Source organism: Pseudochaenichthys georgianus, chromosome 18, assembly GCF_902827115.2.
Source record: "Pseudochaenichthys georgianus chromosome 18, fPseGeo1.2, whole genome shotgun sequence".
In the NCBI taxonomy this organism is placed as follows: domain Eukaryota; kingdom Metazoa; phylum Chordata; class Actinopteri; order Perciformes; family Channichthyidae; genus Pseudochaenichthys; species Pseudochaenichthys georgianus.
The window spans coordinates 7,034,233-7,056,034 of NC_047520.1; the positions used below are offsets into that span (position 1 = coordinate 7,034,233).

At 44.1% G+C, this 21,802-nt stretch overlaps 2 protein-coding genes across 2 annotated transcripts; one reads left to right on the forward strand and one right to left on the reverse strand.

Moving 5' to 3' along the window:
• Positions 1 to 683: 683 nt before the first annotated feature.
• On the forward strand, positions 684 to 18,132 carry arhgef15b (Rho guanine nucleotide exchange factor 15b). Its single transcript, XM_034105605.2, has 16 exons — positions 684 to 952; positions 6,547 to 7,065; positions 9,170 to 10,192; positions 10,273 to 10,318; positions 10,866 to 10,933; positions 11,379 to 11,683; positions 12,178 to 12,338; positions 12,653 to 12,805; positions 12,887 to 13,016; positions 14,149 to 14,223; positions 14,503 to 14,595; positions 14,677 to 14,831; positions 16,007 to 16,177; positions 16,267 to 16,352; positions 16,597 to 16,701; positions 17,215 to 18,132. The coding sequence occupies exons 2-16, from the start codon at positions 6,645 to 6,647 to the stop codon at positions 17,382 to 17,384; spliced, it is 3,162 nt and encodes a 1,053-aa protein (XP_033961496.1). The 5' UTR covers positions 684 to 952; positions 6,547 to 6,644; the 3' UTR covers positions 17,385 to 18,132.
• Positions 18,133 to 18,262: 130 nt separating this feature from the next.
• LOC117463383 (uncharacterized) lies at positions 18,263 to 21,532 on the reverse strand. Its single transcript, XM_034105606.1, has 4 exons — positions 21,494 to 21,532; positions 21,288 to 21,408; positions 20,023 to 20,108; positions 18,263 to 19,145 (listed from the first exon to the last, which is right to left on the reverse strand). Exons 1-4 carry the CDS (start codon positions 21,518 to 21,520, stop codon positions 18,363 to 18,365), a joined length of 1,017 nt encoding a protein of 338 aa, XP_033961497.1. The 5' UTR covers positions 21,521 to 21,532; the 3' UTR covers positions 18,263 to 18,362.
• Positions 21,533 to 21,802: the final 270 nt, after the last annotated feature.

Below are 21,802 nucleotides of genomic sequence, written 5' to 3' on the forward strand. Positions count from 1 at the left end.
TGGAAGGACCGAAGATGCACACACAGGAAATTTCCGATTTGTCACATTTTGACTTTCAAAATAAGAGTAAACTAAAATTAAACAATAAAGCATTACCATAAAGAAGTCAATTAATATATTTGATTTAATGAAACACAAATTGTAATGATTTCGGTGAATTGTGTAGTTTATGCAAACATATGGGGATATAATTCATTATTTTTTGATTTTGTTTTCTGAATGAAAACAGTATGATGCTCTACTTTTTGTATCTCATTTTATTTGAGGGGTAATTTGTCATGCAACCATGTAGACACTCACAGTATTGACCAGAAAACCATTAAAAAAAAAAACATAAAATATGCACACATTTGTAAAACAAAATGCTATAACCCAACACACACACAGGCTTGCTTAACAAGGTGTACTTCAGGAGAAAACATGTATGGAGTACATCTAGCCATTATTATCCCACCCAATCATCAATTGTTAAAATACTAATACACTAATATCCATTTGATCACCTATTTTCACAAAGGGGAACCATCATAACCTACATTTGGAAATGGGATAACTTTAAATATTTTATTTTTTAAATCCCTCACCGGAACCAGTAAGCATTACCATGGGTAACTTGGAGGCTTCTGTCCTCAGGGGGGTCGCTGCTCTCTACCTCCTGTCCTCTCCTCTCATACATGCTGCTGCTAACAAAGGAGACAACAACAGGGGGATGATGGGAGCTCAGACAACAAGCCTGTCAGAAAAACAATAAGAAACTCAACCGGGTTGCTTTTACTTTGTGGATATATATTTTTTAACTAACTATTCTTTTCGCCGCGGGACGACTTAAAGTAACGTAGCAGTGCACCGGACCGATTTTAACGTAAAGGTTTTTTTCTTTCCAAAGCTATTTGGAAAGCTACTAGAGGCGAATAACAGAAGAGAAACAGTCAGACATGGCTGAATAACACTGGTGAGTTTTATTCCATATTTTAATTACAATTGTAGTATTACTGATAGTTAAAGGTGCGGTTTGGTAGGCGTTTACGGATGAATCTGGAAGCACCTGTTCCCATAAGAAAAACCGATGTAATACTTATTTTAAAGATGAAAGTGACGTTGTCATACTGAAAGGTAATTGTTTAAGCTTTGTGGTATTTATTTAGAATATCCTGTTGTTTAATATTTCGACATATTTCCCAATCTTGTACTAGGTAGGTGACGATACTACTCTACGCCATATAATACGCGATAGGCATACAAATAATTACGTTAAATGCACACTTTAACATGTTGTGAATAGCCCGCCATTGACACTTAATTTGCCTTTGTGTTGATTTTGTGTTTCGTTAGTATCATCAAATAGGCTAGACCACCATTGGCAGCTCCAGATGTGATATATCCTTAAATCACAATCAAATAGGACCTACACATTATATCTACATTTGCAAATCCATAGGTGTGTTTTTCTTTTTCTGCTTATGTCACTAAACCAACTGTGTGCTTATTCCTCTTTCCTGTAAACCCACTCCTGTGTGTGTGTGTGTGTGTGTGTGTGTGTGTGTGTGTGTGTGTGTGTGTGTGTGTGTGTGTGTATGTATGTATGAGTGTGTGTTTTCCAAACCGACACACCTTTTCCGTCCCCTCTTCCTGTCCAACGTGGAGCACTTCACACATGTATTGTAATGGTAGCTCTCTTGAAGCCCCCCTACCCGGTTTGTACACACACACACACACACACACACACACACACACACACACACACACACACACACACACACACACACACACACACACACACACACACACACACACACACACACACACACACACACACACACACACACACACACACACACACACACACACACACACACACACACACACACACACACACACACACACACACAGAGACAGAGAGCCACTCAAGAGCATAGTGTTCGTGGTCGACCCCTTTAAGCACTTAAGGATTGTTCTCAAGCTGGTGTGATTTAAGGGATCACACCATATTTGATTTTTTTGGACTTACCAGGACAAACACACTTACTGGAGTGAATGACTGGCCCACTGACCCAGCCTGAGTGTGTGTCGGGTCCAGTAAACTAACATATGTTGCCATTGAACTAACCAGGTCAATAGAGCAAACGGAGACACAAGTCATGGGGGAATTGTTACCTCAGGCCGAGCGCCTCACTTGGTCGATCAGTGCATCGACACACAATCAGAATGTGTTATCGCCACTGTGTAGGAGAGTGCTTTGTGAGTGCACACACCCTCCTATCTGAGGTTTCTCTGTCACCCAGTGGACAATGATAATAACCAGAGGGCTACATCTGAAACCTGGTAAGACTTACACACGCCGACAAACACACACATTGCTGTGGTGATGTCATGTTTCCCAAAGTATTGATTATAAAGTACTCAAAAAGCAATAACTTGAAGACAAAGATGAAAATAGTGCAAAAGGTCGTAGTTTTTAAAATGAACCTCCTGGCGTTTTAATGCATTTCATTCCTGCTCTGTGACTTTGTAATTATCGAGTGCATTGTTGTCTGTCCACCCAGAAACAGACTGAAACATGAAACCCTGTCTGTCTTTTTTTTATAAGCTCTCTGACTGTGCAGCAAAGAAACTGGTCCGACTAGCTGGTGCACTTTCTGAATAACGTGTGTTTGACTTTGTGTGGAAAGGAGCTCAGAGATAGATTGCTGTCTGCGACGCTTTTGTTTACTGCTGCTGGTATCAGACGCGACGCTTGTTTAATTTCCCAAAGGTGTTGCCCGGTCACTACATTATATAAAATCACTGCGCCTACATCCGATGGAAAGCACACTGTAATCTTTTACCCAGTGAGAGAACACGCCACTGAATTGGTATTGCTCTTGCCTAATGGTGGGTGACCTGCAAGAGATACATTTACAAATACATTAAAAAGAACTTTGATAAAGATTCTTTTTTACTTTGAGTCGAGGCATATTCTTGGCAGGATGGGAGGACATCTGAAAACCGCTTACCGTCTCTTCTTCTTGTGAAGTCATGTTACCCACTCATCTAATCCCAGGCAAAGTGTGGCTTTGACACAAATACGTTTTCAGTGATTGATTCAATCAATCAATCACTCAATCAATCACTCAATCAATCAATCACTCAATCAATCACTCAATCAATCAATCACTCAATCAATCAATGTTTATTTATATAGCCCAATATCACAAATGTTACATTTGTCTCAGTGGACTTCACAGTGTGTACAGAATATCAGTATGACAATACGACACCCTCTGTCCTTAGACCCTCTGTCCTTAGACCCTCTGTCCTTAGACCCTCACATCGTACAAGGAAAAACTTCCGGAGAAAACCCAGTTTAAAGGGAACATGGGAGAGACCTCAGGGAGAGCAGCAGAGGAGGGATCCCTCTCCCAGGACGGACAGACGTGCAATAGATGCCGTGTGTAAATTGAAATGATAATACATTTACAACATAGGTAGTCCAAATGTTTGGAAATGCATGTGTGTATAATAAGAAGATGAATCCACGAGGATATCCATCCAGGACCGATGATCCAGGACCACAGCCACGACTCAAGATCCAGGGCTCGCGATGCAGGGCACAGGACCGCAGGATCATCCATGACTCCGGATCCAGGCGTATATAGACACCAAAAAGAAAGACATGTGGGGAAGCTGGGTTAATGGGAACATGAGTGTACACGGGTACAGACAGAGAGAAGGAAGAAGTAAGATGTCCCCCGACAAACTAAGCCTATATCAGCAAAACTAGGGGCTGAATCTAATCAGCCCTATAAGCTTTATCAAAAAGGAAGGTCACTCTTAAAAACGCATACAACATATCAGTAAAGTGTCCATTTGCTTCAGTGTGAGATCTCATATGTCTGCAGGTCAGTTCTAGCTCCAAAAACACAAAGCACTGCAACCAGACCCGGCGGCAGACATACATCTCTGGGCGGGCATTTGGTTTACCAGCGCGGGCCCACCCCGAAACGTACATTTACCGGGACATCTGAATTGTCAACGGGGCCCATGACGCCGGGTCTGACTGCAACCAGGAGTTATTTTCCTTATCAATGAATCAGACATTACATTTCCCAAAACCATAGTGTATTGTTCTTCTCCACCAGACTGTCAAGACTGTTCTTATATTTGAGAAGTGCAACAAGTAACTTTAACTTCACAAAATCCTTTTTGCGATTCATTTTTTATTTCCGTAATTGTTTCAGCATTTGTTTATGCGGATAGTTATTGAGATATTTCAGCCTGGAGTGGTCAAGTGGACCAACCAACATGAACATCCATAGAGAAATGCTGCTGGTTGACATATGATGACTTGGGGTTAATACGATATAACTGCCAGTTGCTTATTGGTCTCTTTATTTTTAACACTTGCTAAATGATCGATCAATGTATCCGAAACTGAGTCACTGTATCCTCAATTAGAGCTGTTTCTAAGTTAAATGAGGCGCGTGTAGTCCCTAAAACATGTAGCTACATGCATGTTTGAAAGAGTCACACCAAGTAGTGCAGTGACGTCTTCCTCTGCATGACTCATAACATGAGACCCTCCTTTGGTTCGTAGGGCATCAGCTGTTGCACACACATCAGAAACACGATGAGAATCTGCAGCATGGCCATTTGGTCACCACTGAATCTGTATTCTTTTTATAAACACTTATAGGGCGGTCTCATTTGACTGAGTCTTTTTAAATAAGGACGTTTCTCAGTGTTTGAATATTTAAAGACTGAATGAGTGTGGATTAGGGCTGCACGATATTGGAAACAACTGACATTGCGATTCCCCCCCCCCCCCTGTGATATACATTGCGATATGAAAACATACAGGAATTGAAGAAAAGACCGTTTTTTCCCCCGCAAACCATCCTTTCTTGAACTTTAAGGCGATACAATTGGTATTTTTTTTAACTATATTTAACCGGATGAAGTTTTTTAGTCACGGACGTCTGGATCTTAAGTTATCAGAGCAACAAGCTGAGCTAGCTCGGTTAGCAGCGCCGAACTGCCCTGGAGAAACACATGACTACTTTATTCAGTGTTTTTACCTTTAATCACCGGGTCCGTTTGCTTTGGAGATTTCATTGTGATTGGCTGCATGTCACTCACTCAAGTACCCTGACATGAGAGCCGCGCAAGTTTAATAATTGTAACATGACGTGTTTGAGTTAATTTGCCTACTTAATATCACAAGTCCTAAAAAAAATAAAAATATAAAGATAAAAAAATAAATCGTCACGTCCTGCGATGTGAATATCACGCATGTGCATATCGCGATTATCGTCAGGACACGATATATCGTGCAGCCCTAGTGTGGATTTACTGCGGTCTCGAGTGTCATGTGTGTACATATGTAATGACCTTCCGATATGGGTTTTCTAGCACCACATTGAAAGCACAGAACACACTTAGGGTAGCTTTTGTTATGAAAACATGGACTTCTATGTGAAGAACAATGAAGGCTTCAACCTGTGTAGGGCAGCAGTGGACAGAGTGGAGTGCTTGTAAAATAAGATTTGTATTGAAACAGTGGTTAACTATTAATTGAATTACAACAGTGTGCCATCGATCAAAGTATGCCGTTCAAAATGTTGTCTCGCTACCCAGGCATTACACATGAATGATCAGCAAACCAGAGGACAATTGGCTTTTAGATTAGCCGCTTTAATGCGTCTTTTATACGCTGAGGTTCAAGCTGTAATAATATTATATTTGAAAATAGTTTCCAAAGGATGACGGCTCTGAAATCGAAAGCTCTTTGATCGGCTTCCCTTCTCTGATACAGTGACACATTCCAGCCATTAAGCCCTAAATGAATAAAGAGAGTCACGCTTTTATGCTTTTATGCATTAATAAATAACAATTTAAGATGTTTGGCAACTTTACAAAGGAAAAAAATCAATTATCTCTAACTGGATTTCACTGCTTCGCCTTGTAAACAGACATCCCGTTTTCTTTGTGAGAATGTGAAGGGATTGGACTCCTTACAGTGCAACGTTCATTTCCCTCTGAGGCTTTACAGTGGAAGAATGGAGCTCAAATTCTAATTGAAGGATTACACTACAATACAAACACTGAAATATGTCGTGTTTATTGCGAAAACGATAATTAGATGTGGCCTTTTTTAAGTAATCACAGGCCTGAAAAGATAATAACGACTAATTTAGAAGTTGAATGCGCTCACATGTAATCACTACATCCCCAGTTTAAAACATGTCTGTTTCTCTCCACTCCCTGTTGGCTGTATTCCTTATCATTATTCCCGCCAACAACAATAACTTTCAAAAAACTACTTTGAACACTTTTTTGAAGCACCCTCTGTTTATATTTGAGTTGTATTAGTTTGTTATAGTGAATTTTGTACTTGATTATTTAAATGTGACATTGTTTATTCTATAGATACTCTATATATCTATATATTTCTCCTGTTTATGTATGTATTTATTTCTTTACCATTATAACCTGCTGTTCCCTATAACCAAATTATCTATATCTACAGTAGAAAAGCTCGTTTAAACTTCCTTTTGCTTTCCTCTTCAGGTGGCGATGTCATGCTCACATTGACCTTTGCCGTGAAAGCCTGACCTCTGATTGGTCAGCGCTGAGAGTTCAAACACCGTGAGAGAAGACTAGCTACCATGTCTGTTCAGGACACATCCCGGCGGGCCACGACGCCACCACCCCTCAAACCTGAGGCCAAACCGCGACCGCACATCCCTCCGAAACCCTCCCCACAATGCACCTCCCCTCCTCTGGGGGAGACAGGCAGCTTCTTGAGGCTTTCAGGAGGGAAGGTGAAGAGTATCGTGAGCAAGTTTAGTAAACATGACTCAACGGAAGCAGAGGAACAACCCACCAATGGTGCCGCAGAACCAAAGGCCGTTAAGCGCTTCAAGAGGCCGCCTACGGTGAAGCCCAAACCGAACCGAGCCAGTCTGCAGCTTCAGCTCGGGGGGGAGAAGGCCCCCCCGCTGCCCGTGAAGAGGAGCCGGACCCTCAAGAGGCAGAACGAGATTGAGGGGGAGGCGGACAGCATCGGGGTGGAAGGAGGTCGATCAGGTAGGGTCGGCTGACGGCATTATTATTATTCTTTATATTTATTTTGCACTTCTGTAACGTGTCGCTGTAGTTTGTCATGATTGTCACCCAAACAAGAAGTACAAAGTGAAGTTTCACCTTTATGACCTTTGCAATTGCTAAAATACCCACAGATTAAAGCAAGGGCAGTATTACAAAAGCAAACCGCTGTCACTCCTCCAGCTCGATATCAGGAAGGCGTGTCACGTGACTTCTAGAAAATGAAATGGCTGCCATTCAGACCTGGCAACATTTAAAGATACTCAGAGCGGCTTTTATCTGCAGGAGGAAATCAGACGAGACTGTAAACAGTGTTTTACTCACTCAGAGTAGTTGGAGATCAAAGGTCAATCTCATTGATGCAACCGAAAGAATAAAACATTGTAGGGGAAGCAGAATGTTGGAGTCCATTGGTAGAGACTTTTGCAAGTGTGTGCCTTATTCATTTTAAAGTGAAATAAGCGCATTTAAGGTATTGAACTGAATGTAAACTCTTAAACAGACAGGTGTGGTGCCACTGGCAATACTGAACCAACAGCCCTAAACAGGTTCTGATAGTCAGCTGATCAAGTGTGTGTGTGTGTGTGTGCTACTCCTAAGTAATGTGAAAGCAGAAAGGGACGGTTACTGTGCTTACTTAGACTAATAGAAGAAACCATGGCATTTCTTCGATGTCCTTCTCCTCTAGTCGTAAAGTCAAGGACATTCCATCTCAGTCCATCTGTAGCTCCTCTACACCAGACGTGTGTTGCTGTGTCTGACTCCACACTATAAGAAAATACATTCATTGTTTTGTCTTTTCCTGATTTATTGGAAATAGTGTGTGTGTGTGTGTGTGTGTGTGTGTGTGCCCCGCCCCCAGTTACTCACACTGAGCTTTCGCTTCCTCCTATTGGTTCCCCATCAGCTACAGGAGGTCTCTGCGCAGGACGTTCTGTGGTGATATGTCATCGTACCATCAGTATCCATATTAGCTTCAAAATCCAATTATCTTTCTACTGGAGGTTAGGACTGAAAATAACAATTATATTATCTGTTCTCAAATTAGAGCCCATGCACAGTTAGATTGGTAACTACAAAAGTTTCATGTTGCAATAAAATAATGCAATGAAAACACAAATACTCTGTATCGTCAGATATCATACGTCGTCTGTGTTGGTCTCGTTGACCCAGGACTCTCCCTCCTCTATTCCCTCTCTCGTTCCTCCACTTCTTCCATTTCCTTTCCTCCGTATAGGATTCTTTACACATGCAACCTTCCAAAACTCTTCATGAATATTTTAGGAAACCACTCTCAGAAAAGCTGCGTTCCTCTCGTGCTGAGCTGCTGACTCGACGGGTCAGGGTGCGCAATGTGAAGCTGGAAAACAGCTCTTCATGAGAGAGAGCCGCCCTGTCTGAGGAGACGCATGAAGGGAAGGAGCTTCAGAGTCCGCTTCAGAGCCACACGGCTTTACACAAGGGAACTACTTTGGGTTAGAATGGGGCATACTGTACACAGCAGCAGGAAATGGGCTGTAGAAAAGGAGCAACAAATAGAATCTTATAAGAATAATTTAAATGCTTTTGTGACATTTAAAATATTCAAAGAAATGTTCACAAGAAATGTAAAAAAACTCAAATATGTAATATATCATAATTTATATTGGAAAAGCTGTTTTTAAGGAATAGCATTAAACAGAAATATGCAAAATAAAGAAGAATATGCAATACAGGGTCCCAATATCCGTCAGCCTGGGTCCTATAATAATAACAACAATACCTTTTATTCGTATAGCACACTTTAAAAACAATGTCATCTCAAGGTTCTTCACAATTTGATGAGGAAAAAAGGGATCCAAGAAACATATTTAATCAAAACATTTTAAAATTCAAAACTCGGGAGTTGAGTTAAAAAAGAAAATAGGTTAAGAGCATCAAAGGTTAAAGATAATACGAAGGAGAATCAGTTTAATGCGGTGCGGGACAGCTGCGTCTTAAGGCTTGGAACAGCTGTGAAGTATAAATACATCTGTTCTCTTCCTGTAGAGACATTATAAAGCGCTCATTAACAGAAGCTCTAACTCTGTTGCTTCTTCTGATGCAGCTCCTGACGGGAAAGAGGTGGAGTCTCAGATGGTGGTAGGGGGTGAGGTGGAGGCGGAGCTTAGTCCTCACATCCCTCTGAGTCCCAGCTGTGAGCCGGGCTGCAGCTGTGTGTGTCACCGGCAGTGGCCCGGCATGAAACTCATATGGGTGCCCGTGGACGAGGAGGAGGAGGAAGAGGAGGAGGAGGAGGAGGAGGGGGGAGACGATGAAGACGATGAAGAGACTGATGTGGAAGAGCAGCAGCAGCAGCAGCAGCAGCAGCAGCAGGAGGAGGATGATGACTACTGGGAGGAGGATGAAGAGGTGCAGAGGGTGGGGGAAGGGGAGAGCGAGGCGGGGGACGAGGTGGACAGGATGTCGGTGATCGATGAGGGCGAGGTGTCCAAGCAGGACAAGGCGAAGTTCCACCAGTGTTTGGACGTTTTAATCTCCGATGGCAACAGGAGGCGCTCGGACCCCGGCCCTCACTGTGTTCTCACTTCGCTAGCCGCCATCCGCTCCGAGTCCCCGCCTGTCCCCCCAAAACGCTCCCAGTCCCCACAGGTCCAGCCCACCCAGAACGAGGAGGAGAATATTTACGAGGCCACCCTTCCCATGGTCGAGCGCGCTCCTAAAAAGACTGTGTGTACGGAGCTGGATATTCCTCTTATAAAAGTGCGCAAACCAGCCCGCCGGAACAAACTGCCCTACAGCTCCTCGGACCCCACGTCCGACTTTCAGACTGAACCCCTCTCCAGCCCGGACGAGGAGCCCCCTGCCGTCCCACCCAGGATGCCTGTTCACCCCGACGGTCGCAGCCTCACGCCCGCACACAGAGCTGGGATCCCCCTCCCACAGCCCACCCTGGAGGAGTGGCGCAACCTGCGGCCCGCGTCCCCCTGCGGCTCTGTCTCCAGCGGCCTGAGCCCCCAGAGAGCCCTCACTCCTCCACTCAGCCCTTGCAGACCCCCCCCTCCGCCACCAAAGACAGACCCCAGGAGGCTCAGCAGTGCCTCCATGCAGTCGCTCACACAGAGAAGAGGTTCGCACCGAGCTAACCTTATTACGGAGAGCGGCTATGAGTGATCCGCACGCTGATGACGGAGTACTTTGTCTTTTCAGAAGAAGAGCAGAACGGGGGGAATGAAGGCGAGACAGCAGATGAACCGTGAGTTATCACTTCCATTCCTTTTAGGATGATGATATTTTATATTGTTCTATTTTTCAAAAATCCCATCTGAGTTTAGAGCTTATACAGATGCATAGTATTTAGAGACGCAGTAACTACCCTCATATTCCGAATCAGACTTAGCATGTCCCAAGTCCTAGTTTATCAAAGTATGCATGGGCGGAGTATATCAGTAGCATCCAGTTGCCTTTTCTATTACACAAGCCAGAATGCTGCTCTGGCTTTTTTGACCCATAATCCTTTGCGCGGCAGGTATATAATCCAGAGGGTCAAAGTTCAAGTTAGGTCGAAGTATATTGTCTCAATTGCATGTATACTGCGAAACAGCACATACCTTTTAAGCTCAGGTATGTACTACAAAACAAAGTATGTGATTTGGAATGCAGCCATTGTTGGGTTTGGATCAATAAGACATTCTTCTCTGTTGTGTGTATGTGATGATCAATAACTGTGTCTGTCACTCTTTGGTTGAACATTTCCATATCTCCCTTGTTAATCCTATTTTCTCCGTTCCATACTCTTTCAGGCGTCCAATCAGGAGCGGGTCCCTCAGGAGGGAGACCTCGTTCAGCTGGGAGTCCCGCCTGCAGGATGGTAGGGCACGCTCATTCCTGTGACAGGATGCACTGTCAGCATGTTGCTATGCTAACCGTGAGCACTGCTTTGTAACCGCTCTGAGCACTTTGAGAGAGGCTGAAGACTATTCTATCTTAGCCAACAACTATTCTATTAACTTTGAGTTAGATTGAAATACCTGTCTTCCTCTTGTTTGTTTAACTAATATTCTCTTGGCTTTTTAAAGACAGGTCTTTGCATGTGTTTAATGTAATGTGATCAGATAACAGGTTTATTACCAGGTAGCTTGACACGTACGAGGAATTTGACTTGATGTCGTGGTGCGTACATAAAAGCAAAACAAAAATTAGAAACACAGATAGAGAACTAGAAACATATTTCAAATAATAGAAAATAGTCAAATATAACAGTATTGACATAGAAACAGAATGGAAATGATAATGTTTCGTTCACACTGCCTCAGAGCCTCTGTACCAGACGTACCGCGCCACTGTCATCACCAAGGAGATCCGACGGCAGACAGTTTGTCGCAACATCAGCAAATCCAGTGTGGACTACGCCATGGACTGGACGGCCCGTCACCCAGGGGCCAGTACAGGGACCGGGGCCAGCACTGGGTCAGGGACCAGCACTGGGTCAGGGTCCGGACCCCCCCGGAGCAGCACTCTGCCCACGCCGGGTCAGAGCACCCTGTGGCAGGACCTCCCAGCTGTTCGGGAGGCGGGGGTGCTGGAGCAGCTGACCCCGGAGCAGTGCAAGTACCAGGAGGTGAGGGAGTGATGTGAGGGGTGAGGGGGGGCTAATGGCTACAGGAGAGGAATGGAACATGCAGGATCAAGTTTGAAATCACATCTCAAAGTGATGTCTTTATATCACTCACTGCTGAATCAACTACTGATCATATTTCATGAAAGCTTCTACAGTCGACTTTCCAACATCAGGCAGCACTCTGTGATGGTGTCGTAACCCACCAGCACAACGCCCGATGTTCTCACGGAGTGGATTCTTGTCACCCACAGTCTGTTTTTCCATGTAATACGTCACACTCCTGAGCATCATTTAAAGACGTGTGTGTGTGTGTGTGTGTGTGTGTGTGTGTGTGTGTGTGTGTGTGTGTGTGTGTGTGTGTGTGTGTGTGTGTGTGTGTGTGTGTGTGTGTGTGTGTGTGTGTGTGTGTGTGTGTGTGTGTGTGTGTGTGTGTGTGTGTGTGTGTGTGTGTGTGTGTGTGTGTGTGTGTGTGTGTGTGTGTCTCTACCTGGCAGAGTATGTTCGAGGTGCTGACCTCCGAGGCCTCTTACCTCCGATCCCTGCGAGTTCTGACCGAACACTTCCTGGACAGCCGGGAGCTGGAGGAGACGATGATCATCAGAGAGAAGAAGACCCTCTTCTCCAACATCCTGAGGATCCGGGAGGTCAGCGAGAGGTGAGCAATGGCACAAGGGAGGGAGGAAGGAAGGAAGGAAGGGAGGAAGGGAGGAAGGAAGGAGAGAAGGGAAAAGGGAAATGTGGATTTCTGCAGTGGTTCACTCTGCCAGAGTGTCCTCAAAAATGTGATATATATTTATATATAATACATGATATTAATAGTTACAATGGCGGTGTCCTAGGCAAATGTTCCCCATGGTACAGTGGGAGGTCCCTTGCCTCACAAGAAGGTAGTAGCTTTCAATAGGGCATCGTCTTTGTTGCTAACGGTATAGTAAATGTTTAGTAAAGCCCTTTCTGTCGGACTCGCAGGTTCTTGAAGGACCTGGAGGACCGAATCTTCCATGACGTGGTCTTCTCTGACATCTGTGACATCATCCACTACCACGCCCAGCACAACTTCCCAGCTTACATCGACTACGTCCGCAACCAGATCTACCAGGACAAGACCTACACCTCGCTCCTGTAAGGAACAAAAAGCATTGTGCACACAAACGAAATGCCCGTCTCCTCCGTGTGCGTGAATGCCTTTCTGTGCGTCTCTAGGAAGAACAACATGCAGTTTGCCACGGTCATCACTCGTCTGCAGGAGTCTCCTAAATGCCAGCGGCTGCCCTTCATGTCTTTCTTGCTGCTTCCCTTTCAGCGAATTACACGCATCAAGATGCTCATTGAGGTGAGCAGCATCGCAGCAACACTAGTTACAAGTACAGAAGTTTCATTGATCCAGCAACAAGGGGATTAGCTTCATTTAGCATTGAAAACTGAAAGTAAAAAAGCGCTAGCCGAGCTCTGCTTCTTGCTGCTGTCTCCAGTGGAATCAGAACGTGACTTTAAAAAGCATTTAAACAAGTCACAGTAGTGTTTTTTGAGTGTTTTGAACGTTATTTGTAATTATTTTGGTCGTTCTTAAATTCATTGTTTATCTTTGTAGTTGTTGTGAGTGTCTTTGTCGTCTGTTCAAATCACTGTGGAGTTGTTGAATGTTAATTTGTTGTCCTTTTGAGTATCATTCTTGTGGGTATGGGTCTCTTTAAGCAACATAATTGTAGGTGAATGCACGTTCGTTCATCCATACCGTTCTTTATTCTTAACATAATTGTATAAATGTAAGACTTAATGTAGAGCAGGTATCCTAAATCAGTGTCACAGTTCACACAGGAATGCAGTTCGCCTTTGCAAACGCTACATCTTTCCACCAGTGTCTGAACAGCATGCCGCAGGACATGCTGTGTAGCTGACCCTGCTACCCAGCATGCCGCAGGACATGCTGTGTAGCAGACCCTGCTACAAGCCATCAAAAGGCAAAAGCCACCACGGTGCGTTGCTCGCTGGATTGTCCTCATTCCAGCGTAATCTTCCCCGCTCACACTTGTCACTGCCTCTTGACCTATGAGCAAACCCACACCTCATCTCAACCTATTGACCTTGTTTGCATATACCGTACTTTTCGGACTATAAGCCGCGAGTTTTTCCCCCATTTTTTTTGTACAGCTAACGGCCACTAGGGAACCTCCTAAATCTATGGATTTTACAGGTAAAATTAACCACCTTTAACGCTATGGGCTCTAGGACCGGTCCGCGCCCGCCACCTTTAAGCGGCGGGCTCCAGCAGGAAAAGCTGGAGGCCGGAAGAGAGTGAGACAGGTAGCGCGCCAAAGCAAAAGTGGAACCGAGAGACAGAACGACAACTTAGCTGCTGCGGCTTATATGCTTATATGCTTTATAGTCCGAAAAGTACGGTAGATGGAACAAATGTATCCTGTTTGTCCGTCGCAGAAGTAGAAAGTTGTGGTTTGTGGTTGCAGAACATCCTGAAGAGAACAAAGGAGAGGACAGCAGAGGAGCAGACGGCCTCCAAGGCTCTGGCCTCAGTCTCCAAGGTAAACGCCCCTCGTCCCTCGTCTGCATACGACTCCATATCATTCGCATGCCGCTGGATATCCGACCTCACCCATTGTCTGATTGAATGATTTCTTTTGAATGAGCTCTGCAGTGAGAGTGAGTCATGCGTGTCAGCGAGGGCAACATCAGTCAAAGCAACGAACCTGATACTCCCAAGGAGAGCTAGTCTGAAATAACAGCTGATGGAGGAAGTGTGGAAAGAAGTCTACCCCGTTGGTGCTTATGATCATCTTTCCCCCTCTCACCTTCAAACGCAGATCATTGTCGAGTGCAACACGCAGGTGGGACAGATGAGACAGATGGAGGAGTTGATCCATATCCATCAAACGCTTGAGTTTGACAAGCTCAAGGTGAACTTGTGTGTGCAATATTTAGTGCTTAGTTCTTTAGAAGAACCCCGAAAGGAGCCTACATGTTTGTGCTTTCTGCAGGCCGTCCCAATCATCTCCCAGACACGACACTTGGAGAAGAAGGGAGAGCTGCAGGAAATGTCCAAGGGAGCGACTCTCTTCCACATGAGGCCAAAGTTCACGCCCATCTACCTCTTCCTCTTCAACGACCTGCTCATCATCGCTGCCAAGAAAGGGTGATTATTACAGAGCCAGTGGCCTCGATCTTTGAACTGCAATGTCTCGGTCTATCAGTAGGTCGCACACTTTGTTCAATTCTGAAATGAAGTTAAATGAAGTTGAGTTTTTACGAATGACTTCTTCCTCTAGCGCCATTCCAACTACCTTTTTCAAGTTCTGTGATCTTTTGGCTCAGGATCAAATACCTGCGACACAAATAACAAAGCAAAGAGACTCCGCTTTATTATATTCTTTAATGCAAAGGACAAGCCAAACTGAAATTGTACACATACGATGCATGCCGATGTTCACGTTAGCTCATGTTAGCATACAGTAAGCATACTTGTGTTAGCATTAATCTGAAAGAACAGCCTCACACAAATGAACACTGTGTAAAGCATGTTCTTTTCTTATCATGACAAATTCAGTCTTTGGATATATGGGACTTAATGTTTTAAAGTCATTCGCGCATGCAGTTCAAATAAAACCATTGAAAGACATTTAATTAACACAATACTAGTGTTTTTACACATATTTCAAGTGTACTTCTTTTTGTGTGATCATAATATGTCAGCGTTGTACTCGCCCAAAGTATGTCCTTACTAGATTTGAAGACTTTAGGCCCAAATTCCCGCAGAACTCTTTTTGACTTCACACTGACCTACATATGACGATGCGTGTCAACTAACAGCGCAAACTCACTCTGCCATGCCTAAGTATGCACTTGTGCTTGTAAGTTACTAAGCACAGCTGAGTCAACGTTACACCCAACAGCGAACCACTACACGCTCCAGCAGCTTCTGTCTAACCCCACTTGACTTTGTTGCTGTTCAGTAACTGAAGTTTCGTATTTGCCTCAGGAAAGATGCTGTTTTAAATTCCTACACTACGAGTCATCATTAACGCGGTGTGGCCTTCACGAGAACAAAAGCTTTCGTAATGCTACTTTAGACATCGGGAGAATGTGACCATGACTCTTTAACCGCGAGTCATTCCAAGTGAAATGACTCCAAACTTCCTCAAGTGTGTCTGGGAAGTGTTTGAAGAGCTCTCAGAGGAAGACGGGGTGACCGCACCAACAGGCCATTGTTGCCACAGACGGAGCAAATGATGGCAATATAAAACGCCCTAAATGCCTTTACCTCTGCAAGTGTATATTCATCCCAAAACTCGCCCTTCTTTTCGTCCACAGTACGGAGCGCTTTGTGGTGCTCGACCACGCCCACCGCTCTCTGGTGCAGGTGCAGGCAGCAGATGAAGGTGGGGGGGGCAGCAGCGGCCCCCTGGAGCACTGCTTCAACCTCACCCTGCTGGAGAACCATCAGGGGCGCATGATGGAGCGGCTCCTCAAAGCGCCCTCGCAGTGAGCAGCTCTTTGTCCCTCACCACAAACAAACCGCCTCTATTTACTTTCAGGCGGCATTTAAGTCCAACGTTGTTTATTTATTCCAGGTCAGACATGCACAGGTGGATGGCGGCTTTCCCCAACCCCACCAACCCAGACCGAGACGAAGATGAAGTGATTTATGAGGACTGGGGTGAGAACACACACAAAGTGAATGTACAGTGTGTGGTGGGGCGTGTTCCTATGCTCATTGTGTGTGTGTGTGTGTGTGTGTGTGTGTGTGTGTGTGTGTGTGTGTGTGTGTGTGTGTGTGTGTGTGTGTGTGTGTGTGTGTGTGTGTGTGTGTGTGTGTGTGTGTGTGTGTGTGTGTGTGTGTGTGTGTGTGTGTGTGTGTGTGTGTGTGTGTGTGTGTGTGTGTGTGTGTGTGTGTGTGTCAGATTGTCCCCAGGTGCAGTGTGTGGAGCAGTACGTCGCCCAGCAGGCAGACGAGCTCACCCTGGAGCCCACTGAGATCATCAACGTCATCCGGAAGACCAACGAGGGTAAGAACGTGGATGGAAACCCAAACTGGGAGTTGTTCATTTGGTTTAATATAAAAGAAGGTGTGAGATGGGCCGTCATAACGCTCTCCTGGTAGAACTGCCCATAAACCAGTGCGGGGGAACTGGGTTCAACGCCACCTCTCCACGAAGGCTCTTGTGACCCAAAGACTTATCAGAAAAGATTGTATCGAACAGGATTGTAAACATTTCCTGTTTTACAGAACCTCAAACTTAAAAGTGATATGAAATGTGTGCTTGCGTCAAACTAATGTCCTCTCTTGGTCGATATTGGACCTTATTGTTTCAGGTGTGGAACCTCCTGACTCGACCTCGTGTTATTAACATGCCTCCTCCTGTTACTCTGCTTGGTTCCACCCTGACCCCCGTAACTCCTCAATCCTCTCACCTTAGCCGTTACTTGATTTGTTTTGACTCTCTTGCATGACAGAAACCTCCAATCTGCCCCTTGTTTGTTCTACCCCCCCCCCCCACCCCTTTTCTCCTCTCTCGCAGGCCTGTATGAAGGCATCCGCCTGTCTGACGGTCAGAAGGGCTGGTTCCCCATCGGAAACGTCATCGAGATCACCAACGAGCATGTGAGGCGGCGGAACCTCCGCGAGCGCTACAGAGTGATGCAGGCCGCCAGCATGGTCTCCAGCAGCAAGGCCGGCATCACTCTTTAAAAAGGACCAAGAACTCTTGATTCCAGAACCAGGAAATGAAGGATAAAAGGAGATCATGACAGACTTTTAATCATCGCCTTATTTATATGACTGGAGTGCGTGAGTGTGCGGCTGGGAGCTTGACAGACATCATTTACTCCCGACACTGACTATGTGAATGACTTGCATTACATAGCAGCAGCAGCTGTAGAGTTGACCTCCTGCTAGCATGTGGCTCTGCAGCAGCTGAAATGCCTGTCTTTCTAGTCATTGCTCAACCAGATTGTACATATCAGACAAAAGGGTTGGGCTTTCCTGTAAACGCCCCCACAAGCACACACAAGTTGAAACATCTCATTCCTGCCATGCACGACAACCTGTCATGTGTCACTTCTGTGGCCAGAATACAGGATATGACATGTTTTTATGGAAGGCTCATAACTACTGCATTTTATCTCAGCAAAAGACCAACTTTGGAATACATATTATCAGGAAGTGCCTTTTGAATAAACTCTAAATCCCTATCAGGGCTTCTATCAAGCACAATAGCTTTGTAAAGGCATGTGGACCGAGCTGTACTGCCAGTCATTGTGCTGTCCACTACCTTGTGCCAGTAACCGTTGTGGAACAATAGCCCCCCCCTGCTGCGTGGGGTCAGTAAAGGCAGGATATTATATGTTGATATGCTGTACATGTATGTTGTAAATAATAAGTGGGGGATTCTCTCCTTCAGAAACAGTAGTAACGCTTTTAATAAAAGAAACATGTAATGCTTTTGATAAAAGAAATGTGTCTTAAGCTCAACTCTTCATCATTTTTACAGTAGGAAAATATATGCAACTCAAATGTAGACTTTCGGAGATATTAACTCTCATCCAAGAAAAATAAGGAAGTGTATGAATCAAGATCAACCAGTGGTTTGCGTAATGAGGTAGTAAAGTCCCTTTTTAAAGCTAACACACAGGGACAAGAAGGTAAACACAATATATAAGAATAATCCTAAACTGCTGTGTGTCCTAGGCTCAGGAGGACATGCACAGCATCTCCCTCAGAATCTAAGATGTCCTTTATCTTAGTAAACTCTACAGAGGTGCCTAATCCTCTCCCTGCCTTTGAGCCTGAGGACAGTGAAGACTCCAGCAGATGGACTGCATCATCATTCCTTCCCTCCTCCAAATCCCCCCAGTCCTTTTTGGCACACTCGGTAGTTATGAAGGCAGGAAAAGTCTCCGAAACGTGTTGGCTTTCAGAGCTTCGGGATGAATCCTCATGGCGCAGGTGTAGCAGAGGAAGTGTTACTGATGATCTGTTGTGGCCCTGGATTATTCCCTCCTGCTCCACCAGTCGAGAGCAGCTCAAGAGTGTGTTGGCAGCATCAAGCTCTGTCTCTGACCAACACCTTCGCTGCTGAAACTCAATGGTTTCCCCTGGATATTGCAGATCACTAAGGAAGCAGGGATTGGGAGCTGCAGTGAAGTCGATTGTGTCTGGATGACAGAACGAGTTGTGGTTGACACTGGGAAGGGTCTCGTCCATCTGTAAAGGCTCTTCTTGGTAGTGCAGCGTCAGGAGGTTAGTGATGGTCTGGTCCTCCTCCTGGGTGAGCTGGAGCACAACCTGGCCTTTCTGCACTGCAGGGTGGAGGTTGTTGATTTCCAGAGTGAGGTGGCCCAGATTCCTGGTGGGGTTTGGTCCGAATTTGAATGGGTCCGGACAGGGAGGTGGAGCCGGGCAGGGGGACATAACTGGTGGGGGAGTGTTGAGCTCGAAGCACTCGAAAACCTGAAAGAAATACACGTTTAAAAGAGGTTTTAATAGAAAATAGAGCATCACGGGTAAGATTACAGTTCAATCATGAGATGGCTTGAAGCTGAACAGAGGAAATAAGAACATGGGTGTCTTCATGTTCATATAAGCAATTATTATGTGAACTTCGGTTTCTTTCAATAATACAATCATCGCAGGTCTTTCATATTTGTACCTAAAATGAAAAACACTGTCTTTACAGTCAAAACAAACGGCCTCTTTCCTTCCTGCCTCCTGGTCTTAGCTCCACCCAACAGGACTGAGCCTATTTGATTAAAAGTCATCGTCTGCCTGATCCCCTCCGTAAGCTCTGCTCTCTACAACAAACACTGCATACAAAACACAGAGGACAGGACATTGTACACATTGTGTATTGAACACTAACCAGTGTTCAATACATTCTCACAATCCAGGGTTATATTGATCAAACGTTTGTTTTGCAGTTGGTATGCCAGTCCAGAAACACCCTGTGCCAATTCAATATGCAGAAATATCCCCACATATTCATTTAATAAATGTTCAGTATTATGCAAGTTGACTATGAGGATGAATGGTTGAGGGCTCACATTGCCTAATTGTTAATGGCCAGTTTTAATCCAATACATCTGAAAAAAGTCTTGAAAATGCATTGAACTCAACTTAAGGCAGTCTTGACAAAGGCCCAATTTATATTGATAGATTCTAAAACATTGATACAACGACAAACATCCAATATGTCAAAAAAAACAAATACTATATTTAAGACATTCAACTTAAGTGAGTGTTCATGTCTTCCAGGGACTTAATTCTACGGATATTGTGGATGTCTATGGCAATCAGTCTTTTAAGATATGGGTTTATGAAGTCCACTTACCCTCAAATCACTTACTACGTTGGGGATCCTTCCACAGGTCAGGGTGGGATCAGAGTAGAAACACTCTGCTGGGCCGAGGGGAAGGACTGGAAGAAGATGGAGTTGTCAGTTTTACAACATGAACGTGGGTCTAAGGACAGAGGGTGTCGTTTTTTACATACTGATATTCTGCACAAACTGTGCTCTTGTATTTGCTGTAAAGTGTTTTTACTGTAGGGTATTTTTATTATATGTACAGCACTTTGGCTCGACCAAAAATCGTTTTAAAATGTGCTATATAAATAAAACTTGCACAGCTAGTAACAGAAACTCCTTTAACCGATCTAATCTAATAAAGGCTAATTATTATCATTTATTTATGATAAGGGCAGGGAAACAAGAATCCTACGTCATTTATAGCATATTAAACATCCTATAAAAATATTGAGAGTATTACAAATTACTGATCATTTCTTACTTCTGCATGTTAAGCAACATTAATTTGCATGTCTGTCTGATTCCAGTACAGTGCATGAGCAAAAGGTTAATTATTGCATATCTTGAAATGAAAAGCTTTAGTTTCATATTCCAGTTGTTCATCAAAACATTTTCTAATTAGATTATTTACACATTTTAATTTAACTTAATACTTAATTAAGAAATTGTAGTTGTTGCATTACTAACCCAGCCTTCCACAAGTGGTGAATAATCTCAAAACTGTATTTGTTATCAACTGTAACAGCAGACACTTAAATCGGAGGTTTAATAAAGCTTTAAACCAGGGGTGAGTCGTGACCAAACTGTTTTCACCGAGGGCCACATACAGAAAAACATACGAAGGTCTGGGCAGTTATATGTTAGCAAAATCAATTAAATGTAGGTAAATGATGCTTGATACTTGAAAATGCCTTAAGACAAAAACAGCCTTCATCACAGCTCTCCATAGGGTTTACTTTATTTTGTTGGCAGCTCATTCCTTAAAACAGAAGCGTATAATAAGGGGAAATATGAAGGGTATATTTCAAGCTTAGAAAATGTTTCCAACTTGTATTGACTGCATTTATTTGAAAAGTGGGCTTATTAACACATGAATAATACTGTGTAATATATTTGTACATATATATTTAAGAAGTACAATATAAGACAAGCACAAGTTTCCTTTGTTGGCCGCATTTCATTATACTTTTTTTATTTGGCGAGGGCGATTCGAAATGGTCCGCGGGCCGTAGTTTGGACACGGACACCCCTGCTTTAAACTAATGTGGGTAACTTAAAAATTAGTTTACCTGTTAGGCTGCCACAGTCGGCGTGCTGGTGTGTAAAGCCTACAGCCAGGTACAGAGGCATGAAAGACGGGTGGGTCAGGGTCCTGTTGGAGACCGGAGGCAGGGTGGGCTGCCTGGGGCTCTGTGAGGAGAAACATGGGGACATGCGTTTCAACTTTTAAGTAAACATTGTGCAGGCGAGCGAATAAATGTGATAGAAAACTCACCACAGAATAACTTTCATTGTAGTTCATGGTTGAATTTTCCTTTTTAAATGTTGTAATTCGAAGAGAGTCATAAGTGACATCTATGTTGCGTCAAAATGAAAATAAGTGAAAAACAAACAAGAGTTGCTGTTATGTCTAAGCTAGCAGCTATCTGGTGACAGCTAGCGCCCCCTGCTGTTTGGCTTTTAGAGACCCCGTTCGTCTGATTGCTGAGCACGAATATACTAATAAAGATCTTCGATTTGTTTTCTTAGATTTTTTCTTGGATCATTTAAATGTTGGCAAAATGACAAAAAACAAGTAATAGTA

What these genes read in the sequence shown, in the direction of transcription:
- arhgef15b (XM_034105605.2), top strand. Translation starts at nt 6,645, where the DNA reads ATGTCTGTTCAGGACACATCCCGGCGGGCCACGACGCCACCACCCCTC. An exon ending in GCATCAAGATGCTCATTGAG is followed by an intron (nt 13,017 to 14,148) that starts GTGAGCAGCATC and finishes TTGTGGTTGCAG; the next exon opens with AACATCCTGAAGAGAACAAA. An exon ending in AGTGATTTATGAGGACTGGG is followed by an intron (nt 16,353 to 16,596) that starts GTGAGAACACAC and finishes TGTGTGTGTCAG; the next exon opens with ATTGTCCCCAGGTGCAGTGT.
- LOC117463383 (XM_034105606.1), bottom strand. Translation starts at nt 21,520, where the DNA reads ATGAACTACAATGAAAGTTATTCTGTG. An exon ending in ACAATGAAAGTTATTCTGTG is followed by an intron (nt 21,409 to 21,493) that starts GTGAGTTTTCTA and finishes TTCTCCTCACAG; the next exon opens with AGCCCCAGGCAGCCCACCCT. An exon ending in CGACTGTGGCAGCCTAACAG is followed by an intron (nt 20,109 to 21,287) that starts GTAAACTAATTT and finishes ATCTTCTTCCAG; the next exon opens with TCCTTCCCCTCGGCCCAGCA.